Raw genomic sequence first — 24,164 nt, 5'->3', positions numbered from 1 at the left:
TTTCTCCTATAATTGGGTATGTGGGATAAAGAGGCTCTTTTAGTGTCAGACCTTTACACATTTATAACCAATCTTCCACTATTACTATGTCACAAGGTTCTTCGTAGGGACAGACTGGTCCACAACCACAACAGTGATAACAACAACAGCATTCAGTGATACAGTTGCAATCACAGAACCAACATATTATGTAAGGGTTTGTAGAATGCTGAAGTCCACAGCTTCTTCTGGAATCCTTTGGATGGTACTGTTGTGATTCAGGGTCAGCCTGTGGGTTCGGCAGTTGGGTCGGACGACTCAGAGGAGGAGGAGGGGGGTGTTGAAGAGCTTGCTGATGATGGCTTTGAGGCTCCGCAGAGCCCTCAGCCAGGCCCCTCCCACCTGGTGGAGACCCAGCTGTGTGAGCCTGACAGCGTGAATGAAGATGACCCACAGCTGGCCCTGTTCAAGGACGCCCGATGCAGGAGGCAGTCAATCAGGAGTAAACAGAGGAAGGCAATGGGGTACCTCAGAAGGAGGCAGAGAGAGGCCATGCCCTGAGCTGTATTTAAGGGGAATGTGTGGGAGGGCTGGTTTGCTGAAGGCAACCGCTTGGATAGTTCCTGTTTCATAGCTCCTGTTTCATGGTTGGTGTCTGTTTTATGTTAATAAATTTGGCAGGCTTTATTCCAGCCTCTTGCCGTTTGTAAAGGGGTTGTCCCTGCCTTTTCTGCAGGGCCGGTAGCAGGCTGGTACAGAACAGGTACAGCATAGGCCAGCACATCCAAAGCCAGAAAACTGCTACTCCTGCAATGAGAAAAATCACAAACAAAACCCAGGCTATTCATCCCACAATGATCACATCAGTTTTTGGTAATTTTTATTCACAGCGGTTCTTCTCCAGGAATTATTTTCCACTCTTTTGACTCCACCCTTTTTCTTTCTTTCAAACTGCTATTTCAGTTGTTAGGAGGACTTGGTAGGGACCATCCCAGGCTGGAGTAAGTTTTTCTTCACGCCAGTTTTTTATCAGGACCCAATCACCAGGCTGAAACATGTGGACAGCAAACTCCAATGGAGGTGTCTGGATTATCAATCCTTGTTTCCTGAGAAAAGACAAAGCAGAAAACAGCCCCTGTATCTAATCCTTTATAAACATGTCATTAGTTCCATACTGTGGAATTTCCCCCGCTTGAAGTAATTTAAATTCAACTTGAATGCATTGAAATAGCCTCACCACTAGATGTTATAGAGCTTTTTATGTACTTGTTTACATATCATATATTTATCACAGATTTGTTTAACTAAAGTATAAATGCAACCATCCTGTTTTAGAAAAGTATCAATCATCCCTTGCAACCCCCACTTCAGTGGCTGCTTCTGTGTCCTAGCTATTGCTTGCTTGCTTTCTTGCTTTCTTTCCAACATCCGTCTCCCATCTTGCAACATCCACCTCTCACTTTCTTCTACTTCCCATGTTTCTCTCTTTCCATATTTCTATAGTACATTCTTGTTCCTTCTAAGGCTTGTGTTAAGGCATAAAATTCACATGTTTGAGCCAACCCCGTTAGTGGAGTGTCTCCTTGCTTCCAGCAATTTTAATGCATGCAATTCACAAGTCTGTGCAAACCAACTTAAAAGCAACTTTCCTGTTTCGTCCTTCTATTATCCATTCCTTCCCTTCTCTTCTGCCACTCTGGCCTAACGTCTGTCTTTTCTTCATCTTCTATCAACTTTACATTAGCCAACTCTTTCCCTTTACTATTAATCAATCTTCTTCATTTCCCTTCTCCAAAGTATTCAAGACTCCATAAGCATACTTGGAGTCAGTGTATATGTTCTCCTTCTCTGGTATTAACAACCTCAGAGCTTGCTGTAAGGCATAAAACCCACAGGCTAGTGCTGACCAAGGGAGGGAAATTCTCCCAGCTTCCGCTCACATTTTCTTCCTCCGCATCTACTATCGCACCTTCATTATGTCTCTCTCTTTGTCTTTTGCTTTTTGTGTTCCCAAATACTTTGCTATGAACAAGTGGTTACCTCCTTTCCGCTTTCTGATTTAAAATTACTCACACTTAATAAGAAATGCTAACCACCAAGACTTCCTCAAATGTCAATTTTAGACAAAAATACTACTTGGCTGCCTCTTTTCCTAACAGTTTTGCATACAAATCTTTAATCAAAACAGCATAGCCATTCACAATCCTAAAAATCTTCTTAACTCCTTCCCTGTTCCAAACAAGGGCAGAACCACAAGTCCCCCAATTCTCCCAGATATCACCCTCCATCAATGTGTCCTGCAACTCCACAAAAAGCTTAATGAGATATTCTGAGTTACTGAAATAGTCCTATATCAAACTCTAATATTGCTTTTAATATTGTTGCAGAATCAAGAGACTCAGACCCCGGAATCAAAAGAAGTTTGTTTTATTTTGCGCAAAAGGTTCAGAGCAAAAAGCAATATCAATGTCTGAACACGTTTTCAGGGAAAAGCAAGTACATATATAGTTTTCAAAAGTAGCAAAACACAGAAATGTAACTTATGAGCATTGACTGGTTACTTGAATTACAGCCACCAACTCCCCTTTGTTGCTATGCTGAATTTAGCTAAATATCTTGCAACCTTTTACTGATCGAGGTCACAGGTTCCTTGTAGAAGCGCTTAAGTTTCCAGCACCATGTTTGTGGTTAGCTACAAACGAGACATATGTGGTTAGATGTATCACAGCTCTATGCTTGACTAAATAGGTGTGAGAGACAGATGAATTCGTGGTTTGGCATTTTCCATTTCCTTGTTCTTTTCTAACTAATACACACGTTTTCTTTATGCCTCACTTTTATGTCCTGCCTTCACTTTATGTCCTGTCTCACTTTATGTCCTGCCTCAATATAAAGTTAGTCAAATTCCAATTTAATCAGATTCCAATCAGATGGAAACAAACTTCCATCAAGTAGGCCAAAACATCTACAAATCTAAGCAAAACAATTCAGAGTAATTTCTTTTGGGTGATAAATATATATATATAGGTCTAACTAAAACTCAGTTTCCAAAAAAGATTGTCCAACAATTAATCTCTCCTCTTTCCAGTAAAAAAAATTGCAAGCTGAAACTGCAAGAGTGGGCATTAAATTTCACATCCACCCTCCTTCCTCAGACCGGAATTCTAAGGAAAGGAAAAAAAAGTTAAAATGACCAAACTCCCCCCACTTCTTCTTTCTCTCTTTCTCTCACTCTTAAAGTAACAGGGGGGGAGGAGAAAGAGACTAAAGGGGGGGGGGAAGGTAAAAGAAACTTTACAAAAATCTCACCACTAAAAAAAATAGTTTTCACATGCATTTTCCATAAATTCTCACACACATCCTCCATGGAACTCATCTCATACAAACATTTGCTATTGCTTTTCTTTTTTTTACAACAATAAAATCTGCAGTTTACTGTTCCTGGGACGGGGTGGGGGGTGGTAGGTGGGTTTGAGGGCTAACACACACACACATTTACACATCAGCAAATTAACTCATTCATGTCCATTCCAACTGCCTGCATATACAATTTCACATACAAAAATTTCATTTCATACTTTCTCCAGGCAAACCAATCACTATTGTTATAATTTCAGGGAACTGTTCACAAGCCAATGAGCTCCTTGTTCCAAATCTCTTTTTGTTTGTTTGTTTTTAAATAAGGCCTTTTTGTTTATTGTTATTAGACACAACACAGATAGACACACATACACTACCTCCACACTCCTCTAACATAAATGAACTATTCACTACCTGGAATCTAACAGGCATATAAACTTCTTTTATTAACATATATGTTTAATGCTTGACATAGCCAATTTTTAAAACTTCCATATTTTGAGCAAAATGCACTAGTGCTTTTAATAGGATTTCTTGGCCACTCAAAATAACAATATTGAATCATGGTACCTTTGCCAACCTTGCCCTAAGGGACTTTCCAGGGGACACTTTATCCTCTTACCGGCCTTATTGCCCACGACTGATCTTTCCCTGCCTATGAGGCCCCCAACACACACAGTCAACCCATTAATAAGAGTCCCAAAGGATTCTCTTTATCTACATTTAGAGATTTTTCCTAATTTTCTTTACACATTTCTTTTCCGGGAACACTCCGAAAATTGCCCATACTGCTTTACCGTACTGTTATCTTGGGCGTCCTCCTGGATTCACGGCTCAGTTTGGAAGATCATATAGGAGCCGTGACCAGGGGGGCTTTTGCCCAGGTTCACTAGTTGCAACAGTTGCGACCCTATTTGGACCGAGATGCCCTACACACAGTCACTCATGCGCTCGTGACTTCCCAGTTAGACTACTGCAACGCTCTCTACATGGGGCTGCCCTTGAGGACCACTCGGAGGCTTCAGCTGGTGCAGAATGCAGCCGCGTGAGTAGTAATGGGAGTTTCCCGATACTCTCATGTAACACCTCTTCTCCGTGAGCTGCATTGGCTTCCAATTCCCCTCCGGGTGAGATTCAAGGTGCTGGTGATGACCTATAAAGCCCTAAATTTATATAATTTTATTATATATATATAACCATATATATATATATATATATATATATATATATATATATATATATATATATATACATATATATATATATATATATATATATATATATATATATATATATATATATATATATATATATATATTTCTTAACATAAATTTAATTTATTGTATTTAAGGCCAATGTTCATAGTAAATTCCAGTTTTGTCCAATTCTCGTCTGGCAAATCTTTGAGATTTGAGCCACGTTTAATTCATAATTGCCTTTAGTCTTTTCATCTGTTTTTGGCTTAGATGAAGTAATGCATCTTTCAGGCATTCACCAAATAAACTAGAATTTGTTATGAGCATCTCCTTAAATACAAACAGCTCATAAGCCGGACCTATCTATATTAGCAACCACATTATTAATGGCTTGTACATAACATTTTAAAGATATGATCACATTGGTTCAAGTGCATGAGATGCTCTTATAACCCAAAATGAATATTAATTCATCCCTGCCAAAATAGTTATTTTCATCAGACGTAATTCATGATGAACTTAGAACACTAAGTTCTGTTTTATCAAATTTATCATGAAGACAGCATAGTAGGCTGCTATAGGGGTGAAAAATTGTGGGATAGCTCTCCCATGTTTATATACTGCAGGTGGGTATAGTAAAGATGGAATATTAATTTTTTGTCTACTTGGAAAATGATGTGTTGCAGTTTAATAGTGGAGACAACTTCTGCATATATAGTATGACATATATTGAGTTCCTTTTGGAAGGACTAGCAGTGGGAAATAATAGATGCCTAATAGAAGTGCATATGCTGCCTTCAACATATATGTATTTAATTGAAGTCATGTTACTGACAAGATAATGAATTGCAAAGAAATTGTTATTAATACATAAGTTAAACATTTTATTTCTATTTCTTTACAAGGCACCTACGTGGCCAGGCACTCCAGGGCGGCCACGTAGGTGTGCAGGGTGAGGAGGCAGCGGCGCAGGTCTAGCACTGGGTAGGCCACCAGCTGGCCTGGCCTGTAGAAGGTCAGCTGCCCGCTACACCCCATGCATGCTACCTCCGTGCCCAGCGCCCGCAGCCACCCCGCCAGCGCCGCCTCTGCCCTGCCGCCCGCCCCGCGCAGCCCCATCGTGTAGAGTGGGCTTCGCGGCTCCCACGGCACCGTGCCGTTGCTGCTCCCGTCTCCTCCAGGTATCTTCAGGACTACCATTAAAAAAAGGTGGAGAGGGAAATCGTGTCCGCCAGGCTTCGCCTCCCCATTGGGCCAAGGGTTTCGCAGAGGGCAGGGTAGACTTGACAAATGTGAGTTATTTGAGGAGGGGGTTTCTTTGCCACTACGTTTTTTCCTTCTGACTTGTGGTCAGCCTGGCTGACACGAGGTAAGCATTAGGCTGGCGCACACATGTTTCCCGTGCTTCGGTGCCAGGCTCTCCATGCTGCAGTGTGGCATAGAGAGCCTGGCTGACACAGGTGAGCACAAAGCAGGAATGCACATGGACTCCGCTTTTTCGGCAGGGCAGAATTAAGTGCTGCTCCCCACCTCCCACTCCCGGTCCTCTCTTACTTACAACTAGGAGATGGTGTAGTTGGGCAGCAGGGAGGGGTGCAAAGTTCCTGCCAACTTGCCTTCGTTGCAGACAACTTGGATGTGCAACGTTTTCCGGCCGGGTCTTTTGGCACGCTCAGTAGCAATTCCTATTGGCTTTCGAAAGCCATCAAAAAAAGGTGCCAGAGGAAAAAAAAAACCTGGCTGGGTTCATACATTATGAGACACCATAGTTTGCTTAATCTCATTTGCCAAATCAGCCATAATTGGTTAGAGTCACACAAACTTTGTTTAAAAGTTACAAGATCAGGCTTGCTACAATATGCTAAATGAAAAGTAAATAAACAATATTATAGTTTAACATGTTGTGTGAATCCAGATTCATCCTTAGACTTCCAGAAGAAGACAAAGTACAAAATTTAGATTAGGAATCAATTGTCCCACATAGACAGTTTATATATAAGCTTACTTGCTCCCTTTATGACAAGAGTGAGTGGCAAACCTCCTGGAGTTGAACACTTTATGTACAACATATCTTTTGTGCACAGCGTAACACATGTACACGTAGAGGAAAAAGGAAAGATAAGACCTCTTAGAACTAGTGCTTCTATAGAAATATCTACATTATTGTTGCACAATATACAATAACTTTTCGTTCTCGTTCCTTTCTTCCCCTGTTCTCCCTATTCCCACCCATTAAAATCTCATGTCCAAAAGGTTTGTGCCTACCATGGATGTAATTGATTGGTACAATAGCTTTGTAGTAATTATAGAATGGACATATAAATTTGTAGATGTAATTATCAATGACTGGTCAATAAGCCTAAGCCATTGGAGAGTGGGGAAAGTACAAGACAGCCAAAAAGCAAACACCATCAACTGGTGCACAAAGTTTACTGGTGGTCAAAAATCTTTGGCAGGCAGAAAAAGAGCAATAGCACAAACTGTTCTAGAAGCAGAGCATGAGGCTGGCTCAGAAGGCCATTTTATAGTGGGTCTAATAGTCTTGTGAAAATAGATCTCTGGTCACAGTCTTCAGTTTATCCATGCCAGTGTTTCTCAGACTTGGCAATCGGAAGATGTGTAAACTTTAATTCTGTTGGTTGGGGAATTTTTAAAGTCGACACTGTCTTATGCCTAAAGATATTTACCATGTAGTAGGCTGTATATTATCCTTGTCATCGTCTCATCTTATCTTCTCATCTTTTTCACCTCTTATTTCCTACTACTCCTATTGGTATATTACGATTTATCAATTGTTTGTATCTTGTGATTTATGATCTATGACTTATCACTCTGTTGTTTTTATGTACATTGAGAGTTTATGCACCAGAGACAAATTCCTTGTGTGCCCAATCACACTTGGCCAATAAAGAATTCTACCTTGTCTTCTAGCTGCCAAGATTGAGAAACATTGATCTGCTGTTTCAGTAAACAGTGGCAGCAGCAGCAGCAGCAATTTATTTATTTATTTATTTATTCGGTTTATATACCGCCCTATTCCCAAAGGACTCAGGGAGGTTTACAAAGCAAAATTTAAAAACAATCCAATATAAAATTAAAATTAAATTAAATTAAGTCTAGCCGCAAAAATTAAATCACAATTTAAAAACATTAAACCCCTCAGTCCAGACCAGATAGCTCAAAGAGCCAGGTTTTTAGGTCCCGGCGAAATGAACGAAGGTCGGGGGCAGTCCAGAGTTCCGTTGGCAGTTGATTCCATAGGGCAGGTGTGCCCACAGAGAACGCCCTCCCCCTGTGGATCGCCTGTCGGCAATCCTTGACCGGCGGTACCCTGAGGAGGCCCTCCCTGTGGGAGCGCACAGGACGATGGGAAATTGACGCTGGCAGCAGGTGTTCCCTTAGATAATCCGGGCCCAAGCCATTTAGGGCTTTATAGGTCATCAGCAGCACCTTGAATCTCACCCGGAGGGCAACCAGAAGCCAATGCAGCTCGCGGAGAAGAGGTGTTACATGGGAGTATCGGGAGACTCCCATCACAACTTGCGCGGCTGCATTCTGCACCAGCTGAAGCCTCCGAGTGGTCCTCAGGGGCAGCCCCATGTAGAGAGCATTGCAGTAGTCTAGCCGGGAGGTCACGAGCACATGGGTGACTGTGCGTAGCGCATCTCGGTCCAGATAGGGCTAATGTTTGGTAGACTCCACCACAGTTTCTTCACTTCAAAGGGTTTAAAACCGTTAAATGATGTACTGGAAACCAAGACAAAACAAACATGGCAGATAAAGACAAAGGCTTTCAGCAAAGACCAGATTGTGTATTTTGAATTCAAGGCTAAAATCTGATCCACCGTCAGATTTCGAGTCTATGAAGGTGTTCCACAGTTAAAACAGTCCCAGTAAGTTCCTTACATTATTTTTTAAGCAATAATTAAACGTTTTTTGTGATACTCCTCTTTACACATTTAATTGGCTGACTTAAAGATGTACCGATCGTTGCAAGAATAGCATCAGGTGCCATTTTTAGGTTTATTGACATAAATAATGAAAGATAGTAAATTAGGTAGCCAACTGGCTGTTGCTTTCCATCTGGAAATTTACCTCGGTTTCTATTAAGATTTTGAAAGAAATAAAAAAAAAAACCGTATCTCCCCGTCGGGGAATCGAACCCCGGTCTCCCGCGTGACAGGCGGGGATACTTACCACTATACTAACGAGGAAGTACTGGCTAAAGGGTCGCTTTCTCTTCTTTTAATCTGCTTTCCTCGAAGTTTCGCACTTGTAATAGGTTAATAGGTTATTTGATCAATATCCAGAGACTATTTGGCTGTTGTGCATCATGGGAGTAGCAGTCTATTTCCCAACGTGGCGTGAGCTCTGGGCCTCGTAAAGAACTATAACTCCCAGAGTCCTCCTTGAGACCACCCACAATGAGGTGGGACCCTCAGCCCACAAGGCGGTCCTACGACTTTCATAAATAGCGAGCGTCGCCCTAAGCCGCCCAGTGCGTACTTGTGTCTTGGAGCCATGGTTGAGGTAGACCCGAGTTCCTTCGCTGCTCCTGATGCCTGTCGCACTCACCATCTCTACCTGCGCTGCCGCGTTGACTTCGAGAGCCGATCGCTACGGGGCACCGCGGCCCTCACCGTGCGGTCGGAACAGGACAACCCGAATTCCCTGGTAACGCCGGTCCTTCCGTGAGGGCGCTGGGGGCTCGAATTGGGGAGGGGGTGTGTGTGAAAGGTTCTTTCGCGCTTTGTTGGGCTTCAGCACTCAGAATTCCCGGGAATTCGGAGTTCTGAAGTGAAACAAAAGGAAGGGAAATAAAGGACGACCACCCACCCACCCCAATTCCCTCGTGCTTAATTCTCTTCTTGATATGCCGGGCAGCGGTCTTGAGTGATCGCTGATAATAGATTTTGCTCCTTAAGTAAGCATGCCTTTGGAGTGATTGGGTGTAGGGTGTTCTTTGGCTTCTATTTTAAGCAATTGAATTAAAATGATTTTCCTTACATGGGGGGACGTGGTGTCACTGCTACTTATTGTGTAAACGTAAGGACTTCTGTCCTTCGATCATGTGTAGTGAAGAGGGTTGTGGAGGAGAGAGGATGACCACGCATGGTGGCTCACACACCGTGCCATTAAAGGATAATATAAAAAAAATGAATGTTGTGAATGTGCTGAGCTAGCACTAATAAAATTTTAGGTCTTCTGGCATTTTATCTCCCTGATAGCAGATGTTGTGCTTGCAAAAGCATAATCCTTCCAGGACTTTCTGCTAGGTCAAAGTATAGTTCTTAATGGAGAAATGGGGTGTGTGTGATCCTCCTCCTCCTCCTGTGCAGAATAGCCTAATTCTCTGTGGAGAATTGGGTGGGTCTTTTTCTAAGCTGAAAACACAATTCCTCTCCATTTTTCTTGGAACAGACTGACAGTTTCTGAGAGAAACATGGCACAAAACCGTAGGAAATGCAAAAATACAGACACATTTGCATACAGAGACATTTACTCATGTTGCTAGATTCTATATAAAATGCTGACTTTTCTTCCAAAATGTGACTTGACCCACAAAAATGTTTGGTATTTTGGCCAAAACAGTTTCCAAAAAAAATAAATGGTTGTATTGTGAAATTATGTTCCTCTTTGCAATTTTTCTTACATTAAAATTTTTGAAATTTCACTAATTAAATGTTTTATTCTCTTTTTATATAAAAAAGGAAAAAATGGGCCAGAGAGGAGGAAAGGTTATGCAGCCTTTTAACAAAGGCTTATACCAGTCTTAAGACTTGAGCTGACCTAACATTGCATATATCTGGTTTTTTTTAAAGAAAAATCGAGAAATATACAGTAATGAAATATTTTGAACTATCTTCTGTGCTAAAATAAACACTTTAGTAATAATACTTTAATAAGTAAAAAAAGTATCTTTTCATTTTTGTTAGAACATTTATTTGTTATGGTAACTCAGATTTATTTAACAGGTTTTGGACACCAAAGACTTAACAATACAGAAAGTGGTTGTTAACAATCAAGTGGCTCAGTTTGTTCTCGGACAACGACACAGCTTCAAAGGAGCACCACTTGAAATCACATTTCCTTTCCACTTGAGGAAGTATGCAGTTTTAATCTTCATAATAAAGTTATCTTGCTAATAGCTTGGTCTTAGGACTTGGGTCATTATATATGATGTTGCCCTTGCTGAATAAATGATTATACTGGTATAATACTTCAGTATTATAACTGCTGAGAGCCAGTTTGGTCTTGTGGTTAAGGTACCAGGTTAGAAACCAGGAGAATGTGAGCTCTAGTCATGTCTTAAGCATAAAAACTGGCTGGGTGACTTTGAACCAGTCATACATTCTCAGCCCAACCAACCTCCCAGCATGATTGCTGTGGGGAAAATAGGAAGAGGGTGTATTACATATGTTTGCTGCCTTGAGTTATTTATAAAAATAATAAAGGTGGGGTGAAAATGAGTAAAATAATTCTACTACTGTAAATATTATTGTGAAGATTTTATGTTATCTTTATTTATTTAGTTAGTTTTCTATACCGCCCTATTCCCGAACGACTCAGGGAGGTTTACAGGGCAATATTTAAAAGACAATATAAATTAAGATAAAAATAGAATTAAAAAGAATTAAATTAATAATAGCCCAACAATAAAGCAATGTTAAAATTTAAAACTAAAACCCCCCTCAGTCCAGGCCGGATAAATCGAAAAGCCAGTTTTATAATTATTAAAATCTCCAAGACATTCTTGGCTTTCTATTCCACAATCTTCTCTTCGTTTTACAGTCTAGCACATGTTTCCAAAGACTCTACAGTACTTTTGATCTTTTATTAGGAGGAAATTTTTCTTCATTCAAAAAAAAAGCCTATTAGGGTAATCCTACAGTGAGATAGGCAGCTAATTTAACAAATAAATAAAAGCCAAGTTTCCAGAAATAAAGCTTAAAACATCTTTTGAAAAGTAGAGAAGGAAAAGACAAATCTATAAAGGTTTTTGAAAAGGAATTCACTTTATTTATTTATTAAATTTTTATACCGCCCTTCTCCCGAAGGACTCAGGGCGGTGTACAGGGCAATAAATATAAAAAACGAAGTACAAAAGTTAAAAAACAATTAAATATTATGCCCGAATATAAACAGTAATTAAAAACCATATTAAAACCCCAACCCTTAACCCATCAAACCAGGTCGGATTGCGTGAATAAATAAGTTTTTAGATCCCGCCGGAAGGAGCGAAGGTCGGGGGCCATCCGGAGCTCGACCGGCAAGCGGTTCCACAGGTCTGGCGCGCCCACAGAGAACGCCCTCCCCCTAGGGGCCACCAATCGACATTCTTTGATCGGAGGCACCCTGAGGAGGCCCTCTCTGTGGGAGCGCACTGGACGGAGGGAAGTTGATGCCGGCCGCAGGTGTTGCCGTAGGTAATCCGGACCCATGCCATGTAGGGCTTTGTAAGTCATTACCAACACCTTGAATCTCACCCGGTGGGCAACCGGCAGCCAATGCAGCTCGCGGAGCAAAGGTGTAACATGGGAGTATAGGGAGACTCCCAACACAACTCGCGCGGCTGCATTCTGCACCAGTTGGAGCCTCCGAGTGGTCTTCAAGGGCAGCCCCATGTAGAGAGCATTACAGTAGTCCAGACGAGAGGTCATGAGCGCATGAGTGACTGTACGCAAGGCATCCCGGTCCAGATAGGGCCGCAACTGGCGCACCAGGCGAACCTGGGCAAAGGCCCCCCTAGTCACAGCTCCAATATGCTCTTCTAAAGAGAGCTGTGAGTCTAGTAGGACCCCCAAGTTGCACGCCCTATCTACGGGGGGTAATAGCTCACCCCCCATGGCAAGAAATGGAATAATCTGAATTTCCCGGGATGCCGGCACGAACAGTCACTCAGTCTTGTCAGGGTTGAGCCGAAGCCTGTTCCTCCCCATCCAGACCCGGACCGCCTCCAGGCAACGGGACATCACGTCGAGGGCATCACTGGGGTGGTTTGGGGTCAAAATAACAAGCTGGGTATCATCAGCATACTGATGATACCCAACTCCAAAACCACGAATGATCTCACCCAGCGGCTTCATATAGATGTTGAACAGGAGAGGCGAGAGGACCGATCCCTGAGGAACTCCACAAATGAGAGGCCTCAAGGTCGACCTCTGCCCCCCTGCCAACACCGACTGCGAACGTCCCAGAAGGTAGGAGGAGAACCACTGAAAAACTGTGCCTCCCACTCCCAACCCCCTGAGACGTCGCAGCAAGATGCCATGGTCGATGGTATCAAAAGCCGCTGAGAGGTCTAATAGGACTAGGACAGAGGAGCAGCCCCTGTCCCGAGCCCGCCAGAGATCATTCACCAGCGCGACCAATGCCGTCTCCGTGCTGTACCCAGGCCTGAAGCCCGATTGGTACGGGTCTAGATAATCAGCTTCATCCAAGAACAAAGGGAGCTGCTGTGCCACCATGCTCTCAACAACCTTCGCCAGGAAGCGAAGGTTGGAGACCCGACGAAAGTTGTTTAATATTGCTTGGTCCAAGGCAGGCTTCTTGAGGAGGGGTCTCACCACCGCCTCCTTCAAGGTGGCGGGAAAACTACCCTCACTCAAAGAAGCAGTTATCACTGCCTGGAGCCAGCCTCGTGTCCCATCCCGGGCCGCATAAATCAGCCAGGAGGGACACGGGTCCAACAAACACGTGGTGGAGCTCAGCTTCCCCATGATCCTGTCCACGTCTTCAGGAGTCACAGGATCGAACTCATCCCAGATAACATCGACAAGACTGCCCGTATCCTCATCATCAGACTCTGCCCAGTCGGAGTCCAGACCGGTCCGGATCCGAGCGATTTTGTCCGACAGATATCGACTAAACTCCTTGGCACGACCCTGCAAGGCCTCCTCCCTCACCTCCTGATTAAGGAGGGAGCGAGTTACTCTAAACAGGGCGGCCGGGCGATTATCTGCGGACGCGATGAGGGTGGCAAAGTGGTTAGACCTTGCCACTTTAAAATTAGACAGACTTAGAAGACTGCTTTCTAAAAACTGGGCTGGTTCCCTGCTTCTAAGAGAGAAAGCAATGGAGGAAAAAGTCTCCCAAATCAGCAGCAGGGTGAATAATATCAGGAGGAATGCACTGCTGGACAAATTCATTTCCATAAGTTTCTCTTTCAGTTTTAAAGTCAGGGAAACTTGTTCTCTGAACACCACCCATTTGCTAATTATTCCTATTTCTCCTTGGTAATCCTGCTTCAGAAGAATAGGATGTCAAAAGTCTTCAACCTCACCCTCTAAAGAAAACTGGTACATCATCCCAGTATAAAGCTGTGCCACCAGAGAGATGGTGGTTCATGTCCAAAATCTTTTCATTATTGTTATAACATTTACTCGTTATGGTACCTCAGATTTATTTAACAGGTTTTGTACACCAAAGACATAACAATACAGAAAGTGCATTGCAGCTAATTAGAACATACTATAGAAAGACTTAATAGTCCTCGGAAACTTTCAATCTGGTGATTTCTGGAGCATGTTTTCTTCTTTAATCCAAAAAGTACTATGAATTTTAAAAATCAACATTGCACGTGTACACTATAAGAATAATACATCAAGAGTAAGTTAAAGTCTAGCACATTATGCATTGTGGCTCTTTGCACATATATTCAGGTATAACAAAGTGTTCATATTCTCTTGTTTGTCAATAACCATTAAAATATTTTGGATATCGGTTCTGAGAATTTCTTGGGGATCTGATGATATAAGATTAAACTTGGTATTTGACAGGTTCATTTTGTTGTGCATATGGAGTTTACTTACACTATTGTTTTGTGGGTGGACCACTTAGGTCTTTCAACAGATATTCATGTTTGTTACAGTTGAGGTTTGAGGGATGGTTTAGAAAACTTAAACGATATTTCCAGTTTAAATATTTGAATATTTGCAGGGGCCAAGATGTGGTTGTGGAGATCTCCTTTGAAACTTCTCCAAGGTCTTCAGCACTCCAGTGGTTTACTCCCGAGCAGACATCAGGAAAAAGACATCCATTTCTTTTTAGTCAGTGCCAGGTGAGTACATTGGTTTAGCAATATGTCTCATAAGTAAATACTACTGATCTTACTGTGTGATAAGCCTAAGAATGCCTTATTTCTTAAAAGTTCATACAATATGTTATTAATGCATCCTAATATACAGTAGACGGGCAGGGTTGAGGGTGAAGGCATACTTCATTGTCCTACTTAGTTTAGTGGTTGGTTTAACATTCTTACATGGATTCTATGGCTTTATATATGTTGTATTAAATTATAAATGTACACATCCTGATTTGTATGTGTATATATGCTGTACAACTTCAGATTGGACACTTCACAGCACTGTCATTTTGGAAACTTTGCATATAACTCAGGTACATACAAATGTTGACATGCATTTTTGTGACTTTACCCATGTGCCTGCCAAATTTCAGATTGCCTAAGAACATAAAGTTTAGAAAGGAGTCTACTGAATGAGATGCAATAAACTGTAGGTGTGTAATTGAGTTGAGGACATGAGCCTGAATGAATTGTGACTGGATATGATTATGCAAGAATTGGATACTGTGCTGGCATTGTATAGAATAAACACTTTACAGGTAGTCCTCAGGTTACAGAAGCAATTAGAACTGGATTTTTCATTGCTAAGCAATGCAGTGGTGAAGTGCAAAGTATGTGACCATAGCACTTAGCTGCAGCAGTTCCAGTAGTCCTTTTTTAATATGGATATGTTTTATATTGTTTTTAAATTAACAAAAATAAAGCAAAAGGAACAAAACACAATTATCAAAAAAGACAGAAAAAATAAGATATAAAGTATAATAAAGTTTCATATTGTTAGACCTATATATAGATGTTAATTATCTAATGCAAACATTCAAATGTGTGGGTAAACTATGATACACTAATATGACTATCTTGCTTTTTTAACCTATCAACTTTGTAGTTCTGGCAGTTCTGGTTGCTGTCTCAATAAGCAAGGACTTTATGTTATTGTGACTTCCAATTTCCCAGTGGTTTCCCCATTGACTTTGCTTGTGGGAAGTCAGCAGGGAATTTTGTCAATTGTGATCATGTGACAGCAGGGATGCCATGACAGCTGGAACTCCCAAGGACCTGGTTTTAAATTCCATTCATTGGGCGCTATCATAACTTTGAACAGTCATTGAATGAATAGATGTAACCCAAGGACTACCTGCAGTATTAGCAATACCCTTAGTGGTTTGCTGCACTACCTATACAGAAACTAATATGTGCCCTTTTCTCTTCATTAGGCTACTCATTGCAGAGCTCTTCTCCCCTGCCAAGATACTCCCTCTGCAAAGTTCACATATTATGCGGAGGTAAGTAATAGTACTCTTCACTGCTGAAAGGGTGCTTTGGAGAACAAGGGATTATGAAACAGTCTGTGGCTCTTTGAAGCATCCAGATCTTTTCCCTGGATCATGTGGCAGCTGCAGAGATCAACTGTTTGATCCTGGGTAAAGATGTGGCTTCATATTCCTGTATACGCTGAAGCATCTTTTTTTAAATTATTCCCCAAGACTTCATGTTGCAGAAATGCCTCTTTTGTACTAGGTTGGCTCAACAGAATTGTTACATAGCTTGTTTCAAAATTGCGTAGATTCTGCCAGATGGACTTACAGTATTTGAGGAAATAAATAGTTAAACACTGAAAATATTCAAATGGTCCCTGTTAGTCTTGGCAGGTACCAATTTTTGACCTTCTGTTTGTAAAGTCTGAATAGTTACTTTGCTATACATTACTTATATGGTTGAGACCAGTGTTTCTCAATTTCAGCAACTTTAAGATCTTAAAGACCCATTTCACTTATGGTAAAACGCTGGCTGGTGAAATTTTGGGAGTTAAAGTCCACAGGTTTTAAAGATTCTGAGATAGAGAAAGACTGGTTTAGATCCAAGTTTGCTACGAGACAGTATTTTGATTTGAAGAATGAACAAATCAACCACAAACATAAAAAAAAAGTTGTGGTAAGAGCTTAGAAAAGGAGAAGAGGAACTAAAAAGTGCTGTAAGTACGTTAAATGGTATAAAAACTCAAAAAAGATGTCATTAGCAGATAATTTGCAACGTATAGATGTTCTTATCAACTTATCCTGTTGATAATTTGTTTCCTGCATTGCAATTACATAAAGGATTACCTCTATGAAAGTCTGTGATAATAACTGGCTGTGCCCGTTATTGGAGTTAGAAATTTCCAGTGTTCTATAGTTTTAAAGAGCTAAGCTTTAAAGCAGTGAATATCATTTTTTCCCCTTTATTACCAAAATTGCTTATCAGAAACTCCTGATTTAAATACCCCTATTATAATTAACTAATGGGTTCATGTGACATACTGAAAGAAAAACAGTTTTACTCAATTTGGGGTAATTTATTAAAAAAAGTGAGTTTTAAAGAAAAATAAACAGCATAATTAAATGCAGTATTGTTTGCATTTTGCATGAATGTTTTTGAGCATATGCACTCAAGGATGAGTAGGGAATTTATACTGAATGGCCTAATATTAATAAAAGGGAACAAAAGAAGACAATTTTGTAGTTATTTGACAAGTAATAAAAGTTTAAAAAAAAATGTCAGTCAACAAATCATATCAACAAGACATCTCAAACGTCACTTAAATTCTTCAGCTCTCTTAACAGTTGAAAGCCCAATATTACACATTGTCCTGTTTGCTCCTTTTGATTAAACTTACATGTTATCATGTATTAACATTTGCCAGGCCCCAAGATTTAAAAGCCTCAAGGTTTAAAGATAGCAACTAGCACTTGAATAGCTCTAAGAAAAACATTGCAATCAGTGCATCCCTGGCAGGTATTATATAACAGCAGTACTGGGATTGGCCAGTAAGCACACAAATTGCTTTACTAAGTGAAGTTTCCAAGTGGTTTTCAAAGGCAAACCATGCAGAGCAAATTACAGTAATCTAATAAGGAGATAAAAGCCAGTTTGGTGTAGTGGTTATCAGTCTAGAAACTGGAAGAGTGAGTTTTAGTCCTATTTTAGATATGATAGTTAGATGATAACTATCCTCAGAGTATCCTGTTCCGTATTTTGTCACATCTAGAGTACTAGCCAAAGCTGGTCAAAGGCTTCTCCTGGTTCTAGTCAAACAGGATCCCCAGACTTTGCCCCTGGGAATCATAAATTGTATAGTCCTAGAATTGACAGGTTTCTAAATTAATAGTCACTCCGCTTGCCTGAGGTGAATTTTAGTTTGAGTATGTTTTTCTGTATCCTGATCCAGCAGCCTTCATGCATAAGGACTTCTACTACATCTGCCTCTAGCTCAAGGGGAAGAGTACAACTGGGTATCATTAGCATATTGATGATAGTGCATCTCAAATTATAGATGACCTTTCTTAGCATATTCATGTAAATATTAAATGGTATAGGTGAAACAAGCCCTGGAGTATTCTATAACAGATGGATGAAGGACCCAAAGTTCTCCCTGTACCACTGTTGTCTGAAACATGTTTCAAATAGAAAGCAGAAATACTGTTACATAATACCAACTCTCAGACCTTACAAGCAGTTCAGACAATACTGTGGTTAACATTGAAAGCCACTGAGAAATCCTGAAAGATGAGAATCATTGTGTTTCTTCTCTTAATCCCTTCTTAGATCATCCACAAAGAATGTGAGCAAAATGGGTGATTCCTAAAATAGATTAGATTAGATTAGAATAGATTAGAGAGAGAGAGAGAGATAGATAGATAGATAGATAGATAGATAGATAGATAGATAGATAGATAGATAGATAATCAATCCTGACAAAAGCCAAGTCTGAAACCAGACTGCTATAGGTACAGATAATCAGTTTCCCCCAGCACTCTCTGTAATTGCAATTCAACTGTTTTCTTGCCACATTTGCTACAGTGGCCATATTTCTACCCATTTGGCAAGACATTCCATCCCTAAATATAGATTTTAATGTATGAGATAACTTCTATATATGTCAAGCCTTTATTTGTACATGCTAAATGTATGGACAAATCCAGTAGGATTTGTCTACCGGAACAGCTCTTTTTATTTTTTGTAATGGTTACACTTCAAACAATTTATTTGAATTAAAATTGTATACCGTATTTTCCGGCGTATAAGACGACCCCCCAACTTTTGAGACGATTTTCAAGATTTTTCATCTTATACGCCGGAAAATCAGCGAGCCCAGGAAGGCACGCCCTCCCCTCTCACTGTGGAGGAAGCAGGGCAGGCTGGCGTCTGGCGGGAGCCGGCAGGGCAGTCCTGCGCATGCGCACGCTCCCCGGCTCCTAAGGAGTCCTCGGGGAGCCATGGCAGGTGCCTCACGCTCTTCCCTCTTGAGGCAGCATCGGCGGAACCATCCGGCGTCGGGCGGGAGCCGGCAGGGCAGTCCCCCAACTTTTGAGATGATTTTCATGGGTTAAAAAGTCGTCTTATACGCCGGAAAATACGGTACTTCGTTTCCTTGTTAAATGCTAGAGACAATGAACTGAAACATTTAGTGATACATAATTGAGGTACTATTTATATCTAATGTTGCTTCAATGAACTGTTGAGGATGTATTATAAATCAAAGCTCAAAAACACAGCAAGACTTGGGAGCATCTGGGAGAAGAGAGGAGCATATACATAATGCATAACAGAAGAACAGGTTTCTGCGTTGTGTTGTTGCAAATTTAGCATTTTAATTAGCTGTCGGAATAATTTGCCAAAAGAAAATAAAAATGAAACCTCTTCCATTAATAATAATAATAATAATAAGAATAAGAAGAAGAAGAAGAAGAAGAAGTAGTTGGAAGGGACCTTGGAGGTCATCTAGTCCAACCCCCTGCTAAGGCAGGAAACCCTATACCATTTCAGAAAAATGGCTGTCCAATCTCTTCTTAAAAACTTCCAGTGTTGGAGCATTCACCACTTCTGGAGGCAGGTTGTTCCACTGGTTAATTGTTCTAACTGTCAGGAAGTTTCTCCTTAGTTCTAGGTTGCTTCTCTCCTTGACTAGTTTCCATAATTAAGAGGAAAAGTGTTACACTGGATAGAAATTACAGACATGTTTTGTATTTAACCAGATATCTGTTCCAAGTGAGCTGGTAGCTCTTATGAGTGCCAAGAGAGATGGAGACTTGCTTGATCCAGAAGACCAAACTAGGAAGATATTTCGTTTCATTCAAAATGTAAGATTATCTACATGACATATTGTATAATACTATATGAATGACTTGTCTTCAAAAAAACAGCCTTCTAAATTTAAGCTGTCAAACATACAGGTCTGTAATAATTATGTCTTTGTTTTCTAAGAATTAACTTACCGTATATACTTGAGTATAACCCGAATTTTTCAGCCCACTTTTTGGGCTGAAAAATTCCACTTTGGCTTATACTCCAGTCAACAAAAAACTTACCGAGGACTTGTGCGCGGCCGAGGCTTTGGTGCTTCCGGGATCGCGCGCACCTCTCCCAAGCCACCGCCGTCCAGAGACCTGCCGAAGTTTGGGGAGGTTTGGGGAGGTGCGCGCGCACCTCCCCAAACCTCCCCAAACGTCGGCAGGTCTCCGGAACTCCGCGCCCTGCCTGCCTGCTTCTTTCCGCAGCGGAAAGAAAGGGCGCGGAGTTCCGGAGACCTGCCGACGTTTGGGGAGGTTTGGGGAGGTGCGCAGGATCGCACGCACCTCCCCAAACCTCCCCAAACTTCGACAGGTCTCCGGACGGCGGCGGCTTGGGAGAGGTGCGCGCGATCCTGGAAGCACCGAAGCCTCGGCCGCGCGCAAGTCCTCGGTAAGCTCCGGGCGGTCACTTGCTTCGCGTCTCCTGAGGGAAGGGGGGCGACTGGAGCGGGCGTGTTTCCTCGCCTGCTGGGTGCCGCGATTTGCCCGGGGAACGCGCGGGCCCCGAATGGCAGCGTGGAGCGAGGAAGCGGACAGCCAGGGCTTCCCCGAGAGCTGTGGCCACACAGGGTATTCCTGTGTATTCAGGCTTGCAAAATGGCGGATCGAGCCTCTGCTGGCGGCAGAGGCTTGCAGAGCGCAGATCCAGCCTCCGCCGGCGGCGGAGGCTTGCAGAACGGCGGATCGGCTTATACTCGAGTCAATAACTTTTTTCAGTTTTTGGGGGTGAAAATGGGGGTCTCGGCTTATACTCGAGTCGGCTTATACTCAAGTATATATGGTATTTCTTTTCTTCCTCTGTGTTAGGTTCCAATACCAAGTTATCTGATTGCTTTGGTGGTTGGCGCATTGGAAAGCAGGTAATACAGTTGAATGCTGGTTGGGGGGAGGGGGGGCAGGCATCCTACATCCTCAGTTGCTGTTTGTAGCTCTTGATCCCTGGAAAAAGGCTGCCTGATTTCTCTGCTGGATACATCTCAGGCAAGGAACTTGTACCTACCAGCCACCTGGTTACCAGTTCAGCTGTCTGGGACGAATCAGATTTCATTTTCTCATTGTAAATGGCAGCAGGGAACTATCAATACCGATAAGAGGCATCCACATGCACAAGGGCTAGAGGTGAGAGAGAAGGTGAGGCATACGACTATTCTTTCCACGGTGATCAATACATGAGTGGAAGATTAGTCAAGAAACAGTCTAGCCCAGGGGTAGGCAACCTTGGCTCTTTTATGACTCATGGACTTCAACTCCCAGAATTCGGCTCAGGAATTCTGGGAGCTGAAGTCCATGAGTCATAAAAGAGCCAAGGTTGCCTACCTCTGGTCTAGCCTATTAGGAACAAAAATAACTGGAACAATTACCTAGCAACTGTTGCATTTCAATGTTATTCACTGCAACTAATTTGTTCTAGTTAATGCAATTTAATATTACCTTGCATAGTAATGAAAGCCGAACAGTGTTCTTCATTTATCTAACTGAATTTTGTTCTCCAGAGTAATTGGCCCTAGAACTTTGGTGTGGGCTGAAAAGGAACTGGTGGACAAGTCAGCTTATGAATTTGGTGAGGTGGGTGACTTGCATAGTGATAATAGCTATATATGGTTGTGTACTTATTTGCCTTCTGCATAATCACATGTTCAAACATTAAACACTGGTTTGCTCATTCTTGTTTCAGACTGAAGCCATGCTGAAAATAGCAGAAGATCTGGCAGGTCCTTATGTCTGGGGTCAATATGACTTGCTGGTGTTGCCCCCATCATTCCCATATGGTGGTATGGAGAATCCCTGCCTCACTTTTGTAACTCCTACTTTATTAGTAAGTTTGACTTTATTATGGATTGCATCTCCTAGAAAAAAATACTGAATCACTTTGACCCCATTTCATTTGTGGAATTTTCACACTGTCTTGTCTTTTAATAAGGTATCCTACTGCCTTTCTTGCCACAGTTAAGTGAATCACTGCAGTTGTTAAGTTAGTAGCATGGTTGTAAAGTGAACCTGGCTTCCCCCTTGCTTGTCAGAAGGTTGCAAAAGATGATCACATGACCCTGGGATACTGCAATCTTCATAAACATGAGTCAGTTGCCAAGTATTTGAATTTTGATCATGTGACTTGGGGACTCTGCAATGTTTGTAAATTGAAAAACATTCATAATTCACTTTTTTCAGTGCCGTTCTAACTTCAAACAGTTTCTAAATAAACTGTTGTAAGTTGAGGACTACTTGGAAACTTTTTTTGTCCAAATTAGACCATAATATTGTAGGATTTACTTGTCTGGTATGAATTTAGAGACTTAATTACCCAGCTTTTTTTGTTTCTACAGGCTGGTGATAGATCACTATCCAATGTAAGTATAAATCTAGATTTACTCATTTATGAGGATACACTATACTATGAAATCTAAATGGCTTGAATCTTACATAAATAGCTTCAGATAATAGAAATTATTACCTATTTATTTTAAAACTATTCAGCGCATATTAATAAGAAAAATGGCAAAAAAATTATTCTGTAGAATTTCATATAGAAATTTACAACTGAAATACAATTAAGAAATTTAGGAGATTATATGGGCATTGGAAAAACATAAGTTCTCCCTCTTCTGGCTGCATCCAGTGGATGGCGTTCTCCTTCATGTAATTCTATACTCAGTGCTATAGACACTAACAAGTCGAAGAAAATGCAATTTTGCTTTCATTTGTTGTCTCTTTGAGTTAAAAGAAGTCACAATACATTTTTATACATTTCAGGTTATTGCACATGAAATTTCTCATAGCTGGACAGGAAATTTGGTAACAAACAAGACTTGGGAACATTTTTGGTAGGTGAAATCTAAATATTTGAATTATTTTTGTTTGTTTAAGGGTCTATCAAGAGAAATACTTATCTGCTTCATATTTTAGGCTAAATGAGGGGCATACCGTTTATCTAGAACGCAGAATTGGTGGTCGACTGTTTGGAGAACAGTTCAGGCACTTCCAGGCTCTAGGAGGCTGGCGAGAGTTACAAAACACAGTAAGTGAATTATTTGTTTATGGAGTATTTAAATGTACAGTACTACTCCCTTGACACATGAGTCTGGATAGCTAACAAATAATAGAATAAATAATACAAATCCACCTAAAAACAGTTAAAACTTCCCAAGCATCTTGGGGAATTCAATACATATATCAACAGAACACGTAGCCTGGTGTCTGCAGGAGAAGAACAAGTCTTTAGCACCTTATGAAAGGCCAGCAATCCTGAGTCATCTGAATCTTCCAGGTAATCTGAAGATAAGCATAATAATAATAGGAACATGCAAAATTCCAGAAATTATATTCACTTGCTTGCAATACCTAAAGCAGTTTTCTCCTTTCCTGGGATTGTGTATCAGACAGCCACATATTACTGGACTTATGAAGAAAACTTCTTCTGCACCCTCAGTAGGACAATCCAGTCCTACAACACGGGTCTATTGAAGCAATGTTGCAACGTGAAAAGATAAGCACTGCTCAAAGTGAAACACAGACTTCATTAAAATTTCTTCAAGAACTTATGTTAAAGAATCATTGGAGAAAAACCACCTGGAAATGCAAGAAAATCACAGGAAAACAAAGTAAACTGGAGAAATTAAATGAAGAAATTTTGGATATAAAGGGAAAATTTGAAGCTCAGAATCAAATGATAATAAAAATCAACAGAAGATACACAAAATTGAAGAAAAAACATGAGAATGATAAAAAGATAGAAATGTTACTACAAGAAAATGAAAAATTAGAGAATGCAATCAACACTTTAGAGATGGAAAAAGCAGAACATTATTTAAGATTCCAAAATATCCCTGAGGATAGAGAAGAAAACATAGCGGGGGTGATTATTGACATCCTGGAAGAGGCTCTGAAGGTGGATCGAGGAGAAATTTAGCTAGAGGTAGATGAGACATTTCGCTTCAATTCAAGCTACGCAAGAAGAAATAAACTGCCAAGAGAAGTACATGTACAGTTTACAAAGAAGACAACAAGAGATGAAGTACTACGGAAAGTTAGAGATGAACCAATACAATATAAAAATAAATTGTGGTCTTAAAGCAGAAGCCCAAGAGACTTAGAGATATACAAAGACAGTACCACTTTTTGACCACGAAGCTGATTGCCAATGGTATAAATTTTAGATGGTTGATGCTGGATGGCATCTTAATAAACTGGAACAATACAAGATATAGACTGGACTCAATT

At 41.0% G+C, this 24,164-nt stretch overlaps 2 protein-coding genes across 2 annotated transcripts in view; one reads left to right on the top strand and one right to left on the bottom strand.

Moving 5' to 3' along the window:
- The window catches only part of SNRPF (small nuclear ribonucleoprotein polypeptide F), a 228,793-nt gene that overhangs the window by 92,699 nt on the left and 111,930 nt on the right, over window positions 1-24,164 (bottom strand). The gene's annotated exons all lie outside the window — the stretch shown is intronic.
- LTA4H (leukotriene A4 hydrolase) overlaps window positions 8,986-24,164 on the top strand; it is a 28,289-nt gene continuing 13,110 nt past the window's right edge. Inside the window, exons 1-11 of the mRNA XM_083365989.1 lie at window positions 8,986-9,209; window positions 10,511-10,641; window positions 14,475-14,595; window positions 15,834-15,902; window positions 19,632-19,736; window positions 20,754-20,806; window positions 21,440-21,512; window positions 21,622-21,762; window positions 22,271-22,294; window positions 22,698-22,768; window positions 22,851-22,962. Of these exons, the coding sequence (XP_083222115.1) occupies window positions 9,057-9,209; window positions 10,511-10,641; window positions 14,475-14,595; window positions 15,834-15,902; window positions 19,632-19,736; window positions 20,754-20,806; window positions 21,440-21,512; window positions 21,622-21,762; window positions 22,271-22,294; window positions 22,698-22,768; window positions 22,851-22,962 (1,053 nt within the window). The 5' untranslated portion in view covers window positions 8,986-9,056. The remainder of the gene's footprint in view (window positions 9,210-10,510; window positions 10,642-14,474; window positions 14,596-15,833; window positions 15,903-19,631; window positions 19,737-20,753; window positions 20,807-21,439; window positions 21,513-21,621; window positions 21,763-22,270; window positions 22,295-22,697; window positions 22,769-22,850; window positions 22,963-24,164) is intronic.

This window comes from Vipera ursinii, assembly GCF_947247035.1.
Source record: "Vipera ursinii genome assembly, chromosome: 6".
Classification (NCBI taxonomy): Eukaryota; Metazoa; Chordata; class Lepidosauria; order Squamata; family Viperidae; genus Vipera; species Vipera ursinii.
This window is presented reverse-complemented; position numbering and strand designations above follow the sequence as displayed.